This window comes from Rhipicephalus microplus, chromosome 3, assembly GCF_043290135.1.
Source record: "Rhipicephalus microplus isolate Deutch F79 chromosome 3, USDA_Rmic, whole genome shotgun sequence".
NCBI lineage: Eukaryota > Metazoa > Arthropoda > Arachnida > Ixodida > Ixodidae > Rhipicephalus > Rhipicephalus microplus.
The window spans coordinates 2,053,566-2,071,975 of NC_134702.1; the positions used below are offsets into that span (position 1 = coordinate 2,053,566).

At 50.7% G+C, this 18,410-nt stretch overlaps 1 protein-coding gene across 6 annotated transcripts in view; it reads right to left on the reverse strand.

The window, feature by feature from the left end:
- Positions 1-8,273: 8,273 nt before the first annotated feature.
- LOC119164063 (kinesin-like protein KIF12) overlaps positions 8,274-18,410 on the reverse strand; it is a 318,668-nt gene continuing 308,531 nt past the window's right edge. For all 6 annotated transcript variants that reach the window (XM_075888720.1, XM_075888721.1, XM_075888718.1 and 3 more), the window contains one exon: positions 8,274-8,460. In XM_075888720.1, the coding sequence (XP_075744835.1) occupies positions 8,331-8,460 (130 nt within the window). In that variant the 3' untranslated portion in view covers positions 8,274-8,330. The remainder of the gene's footprint in view (positions 8,461-18,410) is intronic.

Sequence of the window (18,410 nt, forward strand, 5' to 3'; positions counted from 1 at the left end):
CGCACATGGCTGGTCGCGTGGTGGTAGGTGGTAGTGGTTAGAAGGAAGAGGAAAAAGGCACCTAATTTCTGTCTGCCTTCAGGCGACATGGCGCAGTGCCTTATAGGGGTGGGGAGAAGGAGGGATAAAAAGAATAGAAGGAAAATAGACGGAGAAGTAGACAGGGAAGCGACGGAAAAAAGGAGATAGGAAAGTGGGGATCCGGTCGAAGCAGTCCAAGGGCGGGGCGCCACAATGCGAGAGCTGCACGGCGTCACGGGACCGCGGAGGGCGAACCAGTCGGCGGGAACTACGCTGATGTCGGAGATCGCGAGGGCACAACCGTCCAGCTTAAAATCCTGCGAGCGAATCTCCCGGCTGGTCGCGTACGACCAGCTACGTGGCGAGCCTACAGCATGGCTGCGGGAGAGAAGCGTGCAGGCACAGTGCGTAACAAATATATTTCCAGCTACGTGGCGACCCTACAGCATGGCTGCGGGAGAGAAGCGTGCAAGCACAGTACGTAACAAATATATTTCCAGCTACGTGGCGAGCCTACAGCATGGCTGCGGGAGAGAAGCGTGCAAGCACAGTGCGTAACAAATATATTTCCAGCTACGTGGCGAGCCTACAGCATGGCTGCGGGAGAGAAGCGTGCAAGCACAGTACGTAACAAATATATTTCAGAGATGCTTGCCCGCAAAAAAAGAGGAAAAAAAAGCAACGGTCGCACGTAAACATTACACTCTCGCGAGATCTCGAATAATACAAAGCAGCCAGGTTGCAAGATGACCGTGATATATCATCCCGGGACACGGCTGCGAGTTTATAAAGGCGAGCGGATGCCCCCACCCCACACACAATGCACTGCGCCAGGAGCCCTTACGAGCCTCTCGGAAGCGGGGGGGGGGGGGGGCGCTGCGAGCGCTCGATGGTGACAGACGCACTCCACATCGCCTCCGTAGATTTTCTGCTATTTCTGCGGACATCCACCTTGGTACCCCTGACACTTGGATTTATCGTCACCGCCAAGTTCTCCGCTTCGCCTGGACAACACCTTCGTCCAGGTGGGTCCAGTTTTGACAACTTGATGGACGTCCTTCACTCCCGGCTACAACGCCGCCTCGCTAAGGGCTCTCAGCCAGGCGATGGCGGCCGCTAACGTGGTTACGGGCTATGATCCTACCTCAAGCCAAATGCTGTCCATGGAGATTTCATCCTCCGTAAACACTATGCCATCAGAAGACGAATACTTCGACGACATGGTGAGACTGTGGCAACGCAAGCAAGCGAAATCGAAGTCTGCGTCTCAACAACAACGAGACGCCACAGCGGACCACAATTCCCCAGCCTTGCAAGGAACGCCGGCGCGCCATCCCTCCGGTGGTGTGCCTACCTCTGCTCCGTCCTCGCAGCCAGCGAAGCAACGTACCGCGTCAAACTCCTCGCCTCTCTCGCGACGACTACATCGTAGTAGTGAAACCTCGCGTTGCCTGCGAGCTACGCACATTCGTCCCGGCCGATCGCGCGGGCGACGCCATCCGCAGCTACCTCGGCGACCGGACTACCACGCAAATTCAAGTGTGGCCGATCTGGGAACAAAACATCTTGGTCTGTAGCACCACCATTTTGCCTATGACACAGCGACTCCTTGGGGACTTCCAGCTGCAAGTGGGGGATCAGCAGCTGCCCGTTCGGGGCCACGCCAAGGCACCAGGGGATACATGCAAGGGCGTCATCAACATAAACCCTGCTGAAAGGCCGGAGAAGATAAAGTCAGAACTGCATTGGCCTCGAGGTACTATCCTCGCGGTCCGCAAACTCGGAGATTCCGCGGCGGCGGTGGTGACTTTCGAGGGCACGAAGTTACCCCGCTTCCTCTTCTACCACTGCGTGGCGACGTATATCCGCGCCTACAAGAAAACGGTCCCTGTTTGCACCGAGTGCGGTACCATCGGTCATCGACCACCTCAGTGTCCTCACCCCGCTCCAACCCAGTGTGCCAAATGTGGAACCCCCGCACCTGCAGGTCTTAATGCTCACGACTGCCACCCCAAGTGCCTCCTCTGCCACGGCGCCCAGGAGACTGGGACCAGTGGCTGCACGGCAAAATATCGAAAATATCGGAAACGCAAGCAGCCCTCAACATCTCCTCGAGGGATCACCTCATGTTCGTCACAGCCAGACAGCAGCACCAACCTGCATCATTCGGCTCCACCACTCCACGCCGACACTCAAGCATTCCCACCGCTCGAAGCACCAGCGGCGGTACCTTAGGTGAGCAGTTGGGCAGGGAATGCTGCTTCTAAGCCTCTCTCACCCCCTTCTGTCGATCCTCCTTCTCCCGAACTTGCGGCCCTTCGCCAGCAAGTTGCGGCACTTCAAAAGCGAAATTCTCTTTTAACTAAACAACTCGAACTCTTAAATAAGCGACTTCAACCCCAACAACAGTGTACTGCAAGGCCATCCGGTATTGCCTCCTCTGCCCAGGCGGCTACGCCAGCTACGTCCAAGCTTAGTCCTCGCGCTAAGTGCACTCCCATTAAACCACCGGTTCAAACAGCCATGTCTACTCCAGCACTCGGAACCGGTGCGACATCTACTCCAGAAGCTCTTGAGGCTCCTGGGGCACCTCAGGTTCTCTTACCCGCTAACCAAACTCTCCGTAGTGAAGAGCGCTCCCCGCGCGTAGAGGAACGCCTCACGCGCGTCGAAGCTTCGATTAATCACCTCCTCACCAGCTTCTCGGTCCAACGCATAGTAGTAGAGGTTACCCAGGCTATTCAAGCCTGGGCAATCACACAGTTTCAACCCAAGGCATCGCGTTCCCGCTCCTGCTCGGTGAGCAGTGAGTGTACAGCTCCACGGCGTCGTCGTAAGGTGGCTACCACCACACCGCCGTCGGACAATCCGGCCTCCGTGCCCCTCCCTGCCTATGAGGATTCCGAGCGGGACATGGAGGACCAAATATAAAACCTTAGACAGTCACGATGGCTACCAATCATACGTCCCGTTCAAACATTGCGTCTAAATTCGAGATCATACAGTGGAATCCTGGAGGCTTCGGGAACAGGCGAAAGCGTTCACATCTTTACCTTTTCCTCAGCTCACTTGGCTCTCAGCCGGCCGTCTTGTCGCACCAAGAATCTGGCCCTGCTCCATCCCTTTCTGGGTACTGCTCCTATGTTCAACACTGTCGAAATTTGGGCTTGTTTGTGCATTGTGACAACTGAAAATAGCGCTAAGAAACGGGGACACAAGACGAGGACGCCTGTGCCGTGTGTCCTCGTCTTGTGTCCCCGTTTCTTAGCGCTATTTTCAGTCGTGCTCCTATGTAGGCGGCACCACCACATGCCTGGAAACGCAACAAACTTAATCGGAAACTTCGCGCTCGCATTGAGGCGCTGACTGCAGAGGCGGCCGCATACTCCGCACAACTTTCCGATGCTAACTGGGCAGACACCTGTTCGAAGGCTGCAAACCAGATGAGCTCTAAGAGTGCGTGGAAACTCTTTAGAAGCCTTCTCGATCCCTCCACCACCAGGGGAGAAACTCAACGCCAGCTCCACCGTGTTCTGCATGCCTTTCAGGGCACTACGAATGAACTCGCGCGAGAACTTTGTGACCGCTGCATCTGCCGCACAATTGATCCCGCAGGCCCAGCATAAACGTATTCCGGCGCCCCTAACACCGACCTCGACGCCCCATACACGCTTTCTGATTTACGATTTGCACTCACGAAAATGCGACGGGGCACTGCCCCTGGACGCGACGGAATCACAGTATCGCTCCTGGCAAATCTTCCCGACCAAGCACACCTCTCGCTACTCCACCTTATAAATTCGATATGGGACGGCTCTCCGCTTCCAACAGAATGGACCACATCGGTCGTGACATTCATTCCCAAATCGGCAAAGTCCGTTATTATTGAGGCACTGAGACCCATCTCACTTACGTCTTGCGCAGGCAAACTCATGGAAACCATGGTTCGCGAACGCCTTTCCGCCTACTTGGAGGCCGGGAGGACCTTTGCCGACACGATGTTTGGCTTTCGCCTGCATCTGTCAGTGCAGGACGTCCTCCTCCAGCTTCAACACGATATCATAGAGCCGACTACTATGCGCCATAACGATAAAGCCGCGCTCGCTCTCGATCTCCGCGGGGCGTTCGACAACGTCAAACACAGCACTATACTCACTAACCTGTCTACCACAAACTGCGGGCAGAAGACTTTCAACTACATTCGCGCCTTTCTATCACATCGCACTGCCTTCATTCGCCTTAATTCTACCGAACACGGCCCGTACTTATTAGGCACGCGGGGTACACCTCAAGGGGCAGTCCTGTCTCCTCTGCTTTTTAACCTGGCGATGATGAACCTCCCCTCTCTTCTAAGCGAGGTCGAGGGAATACAACACGCACTATATGCGGACGATATCACAATCTGGACCAACACCGGCTCCTTAGTGCAAATCGAAGAACGCCTGCAAAAGGCTGCCCTTCTGGTGGACACCTACGCAGGTTCATGCGGCCTGTAGTGCTCTCCAGCTAAATCGGCTCTTCTTTCAGTCTCTCCGCTACCGCCGCCTCAAATTTTTCTTCCGTCCGGGCCCGTCCCGTCAGTGCAAAATATTCGGGTTCTTGGCCTTCACCTCACATTGTCCTTGCATCCAAAGGGCACAATATCAGGCCTCCGACGCACCAGCGAACAGGTGAGCCGCATGATACGGCGAGTTTCTACCAAGCGCGGCGGCCTCCGCGGGTCTCAGTCCCTCCGATTGGCCCACGCGTTTGTGACCAGTCGCGTCCTCTACGCCTTGCCTTACCTTCGCCTGCGTCGTCGACACGAGCACCAGCTGGACGTCCTTCTTCGTTCAGTATACAAACGCGCTCTGGACCTACCTATTGCAACTTCCAACAGCCGATTCGCGGCTCTGGGGGTACACAACACCTTTGCAGAGATGCGCGACGCTCATAGTGTTAACCAAATCAATCGACTGTCGCAGACGCCTTCAGGGCGCCGTCTTCTACACAGACTTGGCCTCAACCCGATATATGACCAAGACCCTCTGCAGCCGGTACCAGAGCTCTGGCGTCAAAAGCTATGGGTGGAACCTCTACCCCGTAATATAAACCCCGACCTCCATCCTGGCCGTAGACTAACACGCGCCGCGGCCCTTCATACGCGACACTCCGATCGGCCTGGTGTTTTCTACGTGGACGTCTCGGGTTCCTCCCCCTCGGGTCACTTCACGGCTGCCGTGATTACGGAGGGCAAACACGTAGATGGCCTCTCCTTTCGAGCAGACACAGTAACGCACGCTGCACGCTGAATTTTTTCACGCTGAAGAGGTTGCCATAGCCTTGGCCGCCTCTCACCCTGCCTCACGCACCATCCTGAAGGACTCGCGCTAGGCCTGTTCTCAGTACCTTCAGGGTTCCATTGCCCCGCTGGCGGCTAGCATACTACAGGCAGCCTCTTGGCGCTTTAACCCTCATCCCATTCGTATAGTCTGGACCCCAGGCCACTCGGGCCTGCCCGGCAACGAGGCGGCAAATGCCGCTGCCCGCGCTTCTCCTGTCCTGGCCGTTGCCCCTCCATGTCCCGAGACGGAATCTGGCAATACCAACCTGACGCACTTTCGCGAAATTTTGGCTTATTACCGGGCTTCGCGCCGCCTCTACCCGGACCCCGCACGTGGTTTGGAGAAAGCGGACGAACGACTGCTACGCCGCCTGCAGACGAACACCTTTATCAGTCCGGCGGTCGCCAGGCACTTTTTGCCGGACATCAATGGCACCTGCTCGACCTGTCATGTCCTCGCCGACACATATCACGTCGTAGCATCATGCCCAGTTAATCCCGTTCCTTTCTCATCCCCTTTTCCTATCCCAACTAGAGAGGCTTAGGAGGAGCACCTGTTCGGCTGCTCTACCTTGGCTGCACAACGCTCCTTGGTGGAGCGCGCACGAGCAGCTTCCAGCTCCCCTGGCGTCCCGGAATAGGGTCTTGCCACTCTAGCACGCCGATGGGCCACGTCGGCACTCTCTAGTAGACTTTTTCTGAAATAAATGTTTTTTACCACCACCATCTCGGAAGCTGCGCGTTCATTGGTTCGTCGCGACCAAGGAGGATTAAAAAAATTGCTGGAGTGGAAATGATTGCGCAGAAGTGAAGCCGTTCCTCTGGCAAGATGGCGGCCATATTACTAGGGGCATGCTAAAAAGTCACCACTCAGCGATTAAAAACGAAGCGTTTCCCTCGCACGCCCAACGAGTTTAATGTGGGAACTTTTTCGGGTCACATAGTGCTCCGAGTGCGTCTTAAAGTTACTAGTTTTTCGTAGTGAGCCTCTAAATGGAGGCAAAGTTCTTTGAAGGTTCAGTCATCCGTACTTGTTTTTGTGTGTTATTTCGTCGGGAACAACTATCCTTTAATATAGAACTAACGTAGCATTTACATAACGTATCAAAGTCACTTGATCTTCAAGTGCGCACTATCAGAAAAGAGCATGTTTCCGCCATCTTGGCAGTGGCAAAAGGCGGCTTCACTTCTGCTGGCAAGGCATTGCGGGAGCTTCCACTCCAGCAATTTTTCTTTAATCCTCCTTGGTCGCGACCCGACTACCCTAGAAGGGGGAGGTGTGTGGAGCGAACGTTTATAGAACCTGTTTATTTAGCCATACTGTTAACCCTCACTTGAGGGTCATTATAGGGAGGGTGCACAAGATTACATAAATATTTAAGGAGCATTTGTAAGATGAATCCCGTAGGATATAGCACACTTCTATAAGACACATAGTTACATGCTTTTCACTCATAACATTTGCTACATACTTTTTATGACATATGAAACATCTGTAAGGAAACAAATGCATGAACACTAATAATCTATACATTTTTACAAAACGCCTGTCAAGAGTTCAGTTGTCAAACTCCCCGCCTCCGCCATAATGCAGTGTTCTAGAACACTCTAACCATCAGTGAAAGCGGCACAAAACTTACTTCTGGTCCAGGTGACGCTACTGCAGCAACGGGCTTAACGAAGTTCCAGGGGCTTTAAACAGACTCCTCGTAGCAGACGACAAAGCGCTAGTGAACGTGTTGCGTGCAGCTACTATCCGCGCAAATATTAAATTGCTTGAGAACGCTACGACAAGAGGGACTAGTTTCTGTAAAGCCTTGGTCCTTCTTTCTCGGCGGATGCAACTGCTTTTGAGCCGAAGTGTCGCTCAACACGAGCCAACACAAGCCTCGCAGACACATATACACCTTTTCACAGGAAGGAAAAAAACTCCGCCTTGATGGGCTGTGCGCGGGAGTACAAAGGCTAAGGGCACAGCGTTGCCAGTGCATTTTCGAGGGGACGCGCCAAATTGCACAGCCCAAGGAGGGCTATGGCTGCGCCCAAGAAGGCGTTTATGAAAGGGTGAATATCGTCATTCCCAGCACTTTAACATCGCCCCTCAAGAAATTCGCATAGACAGTGGCGCCACACTATCCTCAAGGTATTTGTGAGAAGCGCTATGTTTCGCTGTGGTTCCGCCATTCCTCCCGCTCCCTGTGCAACGGCGTGCGAAACGCTTGGAACAACGTCAGCGTCGGCGCCATTTGCAGTGCACGTGCATGGTTGCACCACCGTGAGGGTAACGTGCATGGGCCTCGTCTTCGTAAATTTCAAACTCTGCAGCAAGACCCATCGACGCTACTCTTCACCGGCTCCGAAGCCAACGTCTTCAAGATACCGTGCCCAACGACGCTATATAGAAATCACGTACCACCTCTAAATAAATATGAAAAAACCTCGTCTCTCCTGAGTACATTCTCTAATTTTCATTGGGTTGTGGTGTCAAGTTAAACGAAACGGAAACTCGATGCGCACCCTCAGCGATGCTTTCGCATCCCACCACGGTTGACCGTACGGGGAGATGAGTGGTAATTTAAACATTTTTTTTCTTACTTGTACTGCACTTGCTGCGCATGCCTTTTCTGCGGTATAAATTCATGTTATAGTTTGCAATTATCTGTGCCTTCTGTTGATGAAAAAAAAACATTCCCCAAATGACGTTTCAGGATCTGTACGAATCCACAAGGGTCTTTTTTTTTTTACATTATGGTCAGTGAGCAGTTTTTTCAACAATGCGTTTGCTTGAACAGACTGTAATCTGTCTAACTCTAGACTCCGCGTATTTTTTTTTCTTTTTCGCAAGTATAAGCCAAATTAACCAGCATCAAGTTTTATTGAATATTATAAACTCTTGAGTGTATCAGTGAACACGATTTCAAGCCGGTGCTTCATTGGTTCTTATTCTTTTTTTTCCATGTTGTTTTATTGGGACAAAAAGTAGCTTTCATGAATGAATAGACCATCTCAACATCGCATTTTTCTGTTGCGTTCTGTGTGGCATGGAAGGCTGAGTAAACGGGTGCGCCTCTTCTCTTAGTTCATTCCAGTTTGCGCCGCACTGTTCCTCTTCTTGTCTGAAAATACACAGAACAAATAAGCGCGTTCAATTTAGCGGTGAATGCAAGATAGTATTGAGCCAGGGCACTGGTGGTGTTATGCAATAATAAAGCATAAGGGCCGTCTGTGGCGCTGCTGGAGATGACGTCATCGACCTCATCCCTCGATGCCGTTATGTTTATCCTATTTTAAACAAGTTGCAACTTTGGGAAGAGGCAATCGTGAGAGTGGAGAGCAGAAAACGTAAAAAGTGCGAAATAAACGAGACAGACTAAACACGAGTGTTAACGGTTAGTAAAACACAGTAAAATCCGTTATACTTCGGCAAATGTTCAAGATCTCACATGACTGGGGAAAGCACTACACAGTTCTATACAGTTGACAAAAAAAAAGGGGGGGGGATCACAGTTTTGTCACAAGGGCGAAATATGAATGCGATAGCAACAGACTGGCAAGTTATACGAAGTAGTGAGGCATTTAGGAAACACGACCATTGCACTAAGTGATCTGTGGTGGCAATGGCAACTTTGCGATGAGACGAGCGTATTTGTGTGCCCTATTTAGGCAAGCGGTCGGTTGAAGGGCACATCTATTGCCGCGGTGTCCACGAACGTTTTCCTCAACGCGTATAGCATACGAGATACGTGGTGATGATCTGGATGTGAACGTGCGACACCACGACGAGGATTATCTGGAATGTCAATATAATTGTTATCGCAATAAAGGGCAGTATTTAAACGCGTTCAGTTATGAAGATGACACATATTCAGTTTATGATGATGTCAGCTGCGCATGAAATCAGTGGGTGTGATTATATATATATATATATATATATATATGTGTGTGTGTGTGTGTGTGTGTGTGTGTGTGTGTGTGTGTGTGTGTGTGTGTGTGTGTGTGCGCTGAAAATACTCTAAAGTGAACTAGAGTATAAATAAACTTTAATGATTCACCCTGACGTCTACAACAGAGGCATGGACTTTATGCTGAAGAACACGTAAATGGTAATTATGCGATGAATTCCTGTCATAGCGACGGTAAATGAAGCGTAGTGCTCTCGTTTGGACATATTCGAAATCGCCGAACTTGAATAACTTGCGTGGATTCTATACGACAGAGCTATACTGTAGTAAAGGACGGACAAACCGCAATTCATAAGTCAATAGTCTAGTATTAATTGTGGCTGAGAGCAGTGTACGTTGCAGGTACATTAGCCTACCAAGCGCACGGCTTCACATGAGTTCACTGTGATATGTGAGCAGGACGTATCCTTCGAAAAAGCAACACAGATATTTATACTCTGACGTATCTATCAATGAACAAAGATTAACCGAACATGTAAAAAAAGGGTAAAAAACGCTCGGTAAACAGCATTAAATTAGTTTTTTTTTTGAAAATTGATTTGTTACTAAAACGCATCAGGATTTATCAGGATTTAATTGGTGCAATTTAACGAACCATTACACTCTAAAGAACACCAATAGAGGGGGGAGGAATGAATGTCAACTGTAGTTTTCAAATCGTGTGGTTAGTCCACCAGAAGACCAAATGTGCGTGTCGTGTGCGACACGCACAATCAATCATACACGACACGCACAATCAATCATACCGTCTACGCAGATGATGTGCGTGTCGTGTGTGAATTTGGAGGACTAACGAGATGACGAACGGCTCACATACTCCCTCGGGTAGGGACGAAAAGACGCTTTTTTGCAGCCCTTGTTGGTTGCACGGGTCAGCAGCCTTCAAAGGTCTGGCTCTCGGTCAGGTATAGGTGCGCCGTGTTGTTCCGAAATTAGCCCTTCTACTTCGTCGGGGTGTTGGTTGCGCGCGGCTGGGGACTGAGGGGGGAAAATGCGGCAAATGCACGTTAAAGGGCTCAGTGAAATGATGACATGGCTCGTCAGCCCACTTCCAGTTACGATGAAGAAAATAATGCGAGAAAAAAATTCGTGGAGGTTAATGCGGCGCGGTTCACTCTAAGGATTTGAAATATCATTCATTAAACTTCACAATATTTACTATCGATGAAAATCATGCAGAAATTTCAGCGCGTATATTGTGTATCCATCCAGGCCGCACTTCTTCAGAATCGCCCATTGCGGCCAGGAGTGCGGCTCGTGTTGGTTGCTCGTTGTGATCTTTGGGAGGCGTGTGGCGCTTCAACATAGCTGTGAAGAACATACTTCGTTGCATGTGTTGCAATTGTGAACGCATGTGTATTTTTGCGTTCAAGGAAACCCCAGCTTGCACGCAGGACTCCTTCGCGGCTTCTTTTGTGCAAAGCTTCAAGAATGGATGCCGTCGCCTTGAAGTGTGATCACCATTTTCTGGATTAGCTGGCTCTGGAAACCACGTGCCGGTGTTTATTCTCAAGGCGAGCTTTTCATTTTCATTGCTTTGGTACATTATATTATAAATGATATGAAAGCTGGAAAAGCACTGTGCCCGGCATGTTTCAGCAAGTTTTATGAGCATGCGACGGCGTGATATATAAGCAGGTGCGCGCCGCGAGTGAGGCGCGGAAGGGGAGGCTGCGTTCGTACGGCTCCCGTGGACGCGCAACTATATCTGTGTTTCTAGAGTTTTTTTCTTCAAGTGTTCATGAACTGTTGCTCGAATCGGTTCCGAGAAGTCATCAGGATCCTACCAATACCATATTTGACCACAGTGAGTGAGTTTTTGTCAAGTTACGAACTATTTCTTTTCCTGTGGAGCGGTGCCCTCTTCAACCCTAACGAGTGGCTTGGGAGACCGCGCTTTTGCTGGGCTTGTTCTCGCCTGCGGCCAGCCCTTCGGAGGCCCGGTGCGCGGAATTATTTGCTCACGATGGAGTACGAAGTGCACAGAGAGGATATTTAAGAAGAAGAGTTTACTCAAGATAAAGGTTGGCAGTCCGCAGGGTCCAGAAGAGCTGCCGCCAAAACACGCACTGCTGACTCTAACGCGCTATCGTCGCAGCCGGGCGCACGCCGCGGCAAATCGAGTGGCGCTGCGCTGAAATCCAAAGTAATACGGGCGGGATAAATGCCCTCCCTTCCTCAAGATGACATCGAGATTGTGATCCGGCCGAGAGGTGGACTCAATATTTCGAAAATTGGCGCAGCTACGGTGGCAGACGCAATACTAGTTGCCGCTGGCATAAGCCAGGAAGATTTGTGCCAGGATACTCTATGCCCGAATCTGCAGCAAAATACTATGGTTTCCAGTACTCCCAAGCGCGAAAACGCAGACCGATACGTTCGGATGAAGCAAATACTCAATTCGGGCAAGGTGCACGAGCTAAGTGCCTATGAGACTGCCCCACACTCCACTTGCAAAGGGGTGATTCGCAACGTCCCACTTCAAGACGGCCTGACGTCATCGATGCGAAGATTGTCAACACAAATAATCCACTCGCCTTAGCAGCCAAGAGAATAGCCCAAACTGGCACGGCCATCATCGCTTTCGACGGGTATCGTGTACCGAACTTTGTCTGGTATGGACCAGTGCTGATGCAGTGCTCACTCTACCGCAAGCAAATCGACGTGTGTTATGCGTGTGGCCGTCTTTTTCGTCGCGCTGACGTGTGCCCCACTCCCGGTGACACGATTTCCCGAGGCTGTGGTGCCGCAAGCCCCGACAAGCAACATGTCATCATCATCACCATCAGCCTGACTACGTCCACTGCAGGACAAAGGCCTGTCCCATGTTCCGCCAGTTAACCCGGTCCTAGTGCTTGCTGCTGCCAGTTTATACCCGCAAACTTCTTAATCTCATCTGCCCACCTAACCCGCTTGCCTTTTCTGGGAATCCAGTTAGTTACCCTTAACGACCAGCGGTTATCCTGTCTACGCGCTACATGCCCGGCCCATGTCCATTTCTTCTTCTTGATTTCAGCTATGATATCCTTAACCCCCGTTTGTTCCCTAATCTACTCTGCTCTCTTTCTGTCTCTTAAGGTTACACCTACCATTTTTCTTTCCATTGCTCGCTACGTCGTCCTCAATTTAAGCTGAACCCTCTTTGTAAGTCTCCAGGTTTCTGCTCCGTAGCTAAGTACCGGCAAAATACAGCTGTTATATACCCTCCTCTTGAGGGATAGCGGCAATCTACCTTTCATAATTTGAGAGTGCTTGCCAAATGTGCTCTACCCCATTCTTAATCTTCTAGTTACTTCAATCTCGTGATTATGCTCCGTGGTTATTACCTGCCCTGAGTAGACATAGTCTTTTACAACTTGAAGTGGACTATTACCTATCTCGAAGTGCTGCTCTTTTCCGAAGTTGTACATCACTTTCGTTTTCTGCAGATTCATTTTAAGACCCACGTTTCTGCTCTCCTTTTCTAACTCTGTAATGATGAGTTGCAATTCGTCCCCCGAGTTACTCAGCAATGCAATGTCATCGGCGAAGTGCAGGTTACTAAGGTACTCTCCATTAACTCTTATCCCTAACTGTTCCCACTCTTGGCTTCTGAAAACCTCCTGTAAGCACGAGGTAGATAGCCTTGGGGACAGAACGTGCCCAGGGAAGTTACACTTCTCAGCCTCGCTCCAACTCAAGGCCGGGGCGCGTTTCGTCGGGGTCGACCAGGTCCCGCTCCCGCACGCCCACCACCTCTAACAGCAAGAAGCCGACGCTCTCCTGGGCCGACAAGGCCCGAGGAAGACGTGAGTCTCCTAGAGGCGACGAATCGAATCGCGGTTCTCCCCACGCGTGTGAGCTCGACGAGATGCGACGAGCTAACGAGCAGCTGAAGAAAGAAAACGCGCAGCTTAAGCAAGAAATGAGCGGGCTAGCAGCGGAGATGGCGGAGATTAGAAAGCTCGCGTCCTCGCCCCCTTCGGCGCAGCCCGCCCCAACCCCGGTCGCCGTGGATACGTCTGAGGCACTTCACAGGCCTAGCGGAACCAAGCGCCGAGCGGTTGAGAACACACAAGAAGAAGAGATGGTAAACTTACTGTCGGAACTCAAGGTTTCCTTTGTGAACATGCAGGCTACCTTAGCGAAAATTCAAGAAGCCGTGGCGCACCCCAAGATGGGATTAGGAGCATTGAGTGAACGCATAAGCAAGTTAGAAGAGGTCGATGCGAGGAGAGACCCCAGTCCGACTTTTTTGCAGGTCCCAGCACAACGCAATGTACTAGCGCCACCGACTGAGGGCGCGATCCTCCGGGCCGCTATAGCTGCTCAACCATCCCCTCAGCTTAAACATGGCTAGTGTGGACGAAAACTTCCGAATCTGGCAATGGAACTGTGGCGGGTTTACTCACAGAAAGCCCATTCTACAGCAATATTTAAGAACTCTCGATGTTAAGCCCCAAATCATCGCTGTTTAGGAAGTTGCGTCTGGCAGCCCCATCAAACTCCCGGGTTACCTAGTAGCGTCATCACATTCAGCAGGTAGGAGAGTTGCCACACTTATCAGCAAAAGGTACAATTGCCTATCGCGTGGCCTCGGTGCAGTTGCCGGTGGCATTGAGTACGTAATGACTGAAATTTTAATGAACTCACCTAAGAAGGGTCTTCGAAGAAATAGCCTTTTTATTCCCAACGTATACTGCCGTCCCAGTTATCGCAGGGCGAGAGCCAACTTTCTCCTCAAAAGGGCTGTGAGCATGGCCAGTAGTTACCCCCTTGTAGTCGTAGGGGATTTCAACGCCCCACACAAAGTGTGAGGATACATGTATGATACCCCCAAGGGACGCGAGCTATGGCAGACTGCGACAGAAGCCGACTTGACGCTTATCACTGACAAGGATTTCCTCACTAGGAGAGGTAACTCCACATGTCGGGATACCACCCCGGACCTGACTTTTGTGAAGAATATAGGTGGGGTCAAGTGGGTCAACACGGCTCTAGACCTCGGAAGTGACCACTACGTCATCGAGGTATCCTTCGTGATTGCCCGCTTTAGGGCAAAAAAATTCAATGTGGTCGACTGGGACGTTTTTCGCGAAGTCAGAGCTGAGAGAGCACCGACGGCCGGGACAGACTTTGAAGGATGGTACAAAGGAATCAGAGATGACGCCACGGCAGCGACCTAGGAGGTCGTCAATGACCTCGATGTTGAAAACATGGACAGTAGGTTGGCACACCTACTAGAAGCCAAGCAAGCCCTACTGACGAGGTGGAAGGGATAGAAGCATAACAGGAAACTCCGCAGGAAGGTTTCCGAGGTTAACAGGGCGATCGAGGAGCACTGCAAAACCTTGTGTAAAGAACAATGGCATGAGCTCTGCGAGAGCATCGAGGGTCAGCTCAGATCTGGGAAGAGCTGGGGTCTTCTCAAACACCTTCTCGATCAGGGCAGCACCAGGTCCAGCCAGAGGCGATCCCTCGCGCGAGCCATCCATCTTGCTACTGGCTCTACCCCGGACGAATTGGTTGTCAACAAGCTTATAGACAGGTATCTGCGAGTCGCGGATAGCTCTGCACCCACACAGTTTCCGGACTACGCGGGGTGCGACGTGCCGGAGCTGGACCAGGACTATACTGTGGCCGAGATACGGCAGGCTCTCTTTTCCCTCAATGCCAAATCCGCCTCTGGCCCTGATGGCATAACCAATAAGATGCTCAAGAACCTTGATGACTCCATCGAATTCCTTACGGAAAATATTAATGAGGTGTGGTGCAGTGGGGAGGTCCCCGCACAATGAAAGACGGCCTGCACAGTTCTAATCCCGAAACCTGGTGAAGCACCAGGAATAGATAATCTAAGACCGATTTCTTTAACTTCCTGTGCCGGTAAGGTCGCAGAGCACGCCCTTCTGAACCGACTCAAGGTGCACCTCGAGACCAATCACTTGTACACCGACAATATGATTGGTTTCAGAGCTGGTCTCTCGACACAGGATGCCATGAAGCTGATAAGGCATCAGATCATCGACCGGAGCTCAGGAGATACCAGAGCCATCCTTGGATTAGACCTGGAGAAGGCTTTCGACAACGTTTCTCACGAATTCATTCTCCACTCTATTGCCAGCCTAGGGCTAGGGAAGACGGTCTACGACTTCGTGAGATCTTTTCTTTACCATAAAACTACCAAGCTCAAGATCGAAGGGTACTTCTCACGAGAGATCAACCTCGGTTTGCGCGGCACGCCTCAGGGCTCAGTTATTTCACCAACACTATTTAACATCGTGATGATCGGGCTCTCCAAGGAATTCGCGAAGATTCAAGGAATCAATCATACCGTCTACGCAGATGATATAACCATCTGGTGCACCGGCGGGAGCGATGGTCAAGTTGAGGAAGCCATGCAGCGCGCAATCGACGTGACCGAACGTTTCCTCCGTCCCACCGGTCTCAGATGCTCCCCGTCGAAATCTGAACTTCTGCTCTACAAGAAAAGACCCCGAGGTGGCGGCCACCGTGACTGAAAACCAGCGTCTCAAAGTGAAATATGGCTTTTCACTGGTGACGGGTCCCCAGTGCCCAGAGTGGATTTGCTCCGCATATTGGGAATGTATATCGAGTCCAACGGCGCTAACGGAGCTGCACTCAGACAGGTTACTACCAAGACGGAAAGTGCTTTCGGCCTCATCCGAAGGATCACCAACAGACACCGGGGAATCAAGGAAGACAATCTCATCCGCATCATACATGCGTTTGTGCTCTGCCACCTTTCGTACTCGGTGGCCATGTATAATTGGCATGTTGCAGAGAGAAGTTAGCTCAATTTCCTCATAAGGAAGGTCTTCAAGCTGGCGCTCGGCTTGCCTGTAAACACTCGCACTGAAAACATTTTCAAGCTCGGTGTTCACAATACACTCGAAGAGATAATCGAGGCGCAAGAGCGCTCACAGCTGCTCAGGCTTTCAGGAACCAAATCGGGACGCAAGATACTCGATGATTTGGGCCTCAACTCTATTGACCAGTGCCCCGATTCCATGCAGATTCCCAGAAACATCAGGTCTCAACTGCGCATCGCACCCATTCCCGCATTATGTACCCTGTGCACAACGTCGGTCGGTGTAGGGCCAGGGGTAGAGCTCTGCTCGAGCACGTCCGTAGCAACCCCACTGATGCAAGCTTTGTGGATACTGCGCCATATGTCCAACAGGAGGCATTCGCTGTTTCCATCGTCGACTCAAATTCCAGGCTCACTTGCTCCGCCACAGTACGCACGTCGAAGCCCGTGATAGCCGAACACGTTGCAATCGCGCTGGCTATGCTAGATAGTGGCAGAGAGTCAATATACAGTGACTCCAAGGCGGCTATCAAAGCCTACGAAACCGGGATAATAGCCCCTCAGGCCCTCCGCATTCTCCAAAGCATCAAGAGTACCACGCCCCATTCTGCAACTTTGTTTCCAGCTCACCTGGGGTCGATTGAGGGCTCTACCTCTAACCCGAACGAGGGTGCACACGAGGCCGCGCGAGGACTCACTGACCGCGCCGCCTCCACAGTCCCTCTGCCTCGCTTGGAACCCTTACTTACGTTCAACGAAATAACGTTCCGTCTTCAAATTACGTTCTATCTGTCAAGAAGGGTATTCCCTCTCCTACACCCGGCCTTGTGCAGGGCTCAGGCAGTCACCCTAAGACTATTACAAGCCAGTGCGTATCCTAACCCTGCGGTTCTTCATGCCATCTACCCTGAACGGTATCCAAGTGCGGATTGCCCCACTTGTGGACTGTTAGCCACAATTAATCATGTGTTGTGGGAATGTGAAGCCATCGGCCCCGCCTTCAGCGAGGACAGGTGGGCTGCGCTCTTACGCAGCCCCGAACTTAAGGATCAAACCCTGGCCGTCCAGAGTGCCCGCGAACGGGCCGCCAAGCTCGGCTTGACGGTCCCAACGTGGCCGGGTGGCGCGGGGTCTCCCCTGCGTCTTCTCAGGACAAAAATAAAGTTTTAATCAATCAATCAATCATGCGACGGTGTAATTATTCGTACTTATGTGATAAAGCTGGCATTACCGATGGAGTCGGAAATGTTGTGGGCCCGTGTGCTCAGATTTTGGCGCACGTTAAAGAACCCCAGGTGGTCGAAATTTCCGGAGCCCTCCACTACGGCGTCTCTCATAATCAAATGGTAGTTTTGGGACGTTAAACCTCACAAATCAGTCAATCGTATGTGATAAAGCTGTGGTCCTGTAGCTAATTTTTTCCTAAGAAAGTGTGTTGTATTTCTCGGGGGTAAGAGTTCTAGTTATTCGAAAGCAGGTGCTACACCATCTAAATGATGACATTTCGTAGGAGTTGAGAGATGTCAAAACATTCGTGTTATCATTTTTTTTCTGGAACACTTCATGGAACACCGAAGGTCATCTGCAAATTACATACTGAAGAAATCAATACCGTTGGTGATCTGCATCACTGCGCCGAGCATGTGCAGTGTCATTCATTTGACGTCTTTTCCGTGTCCTAATTTGCCGCTTCTCGCCAAGTGTTAGTTTAGCTTGTTGTCGGAGTTTTGAAGAAATGAAATACCTACGCGCAACTAATAATTTTCGGTAGGAAAGTCGCGAAGCTAGTATACATAATTTCATTAAATTTTGACAAAGTAAATTAAAATGATTTGCATTGTGGCTTGCAAGTGGTTAAAAAGTCATTTTAAAGCAGCTAACGTATATAAATAGAGCGCCACTTCAAAAACGCTGTCCAAGTGTCAGGTTGTCAGGAAATTCCTCCAAGAGCCTCCGTTACTTTTCGCGTAAGAACTTTACCGTCATTTCTGACAATGGCGAAACACGCTTACATATGTGTTTGTGACAACGCAATAGTGGTTGAATATCCAGCCCTCTAAACTGTTTTAATCGAAACACTAAACACAGTCTACAGCTAGTCAATAATTGCTCTTGTACTCGCTTAATAAACGTTTAATCGACACACAAAAATACTTTTTGAACAAAAACACAGCGTCCAATATACTTGTTAGGACAGTACGTTCTGTGTACAAAAATCATTGCGTTAATTTAATCTCTTAATTTATTTTTCGATAGACTGGATGCTTCGCCAGTCAAGCACACTGTACTACAG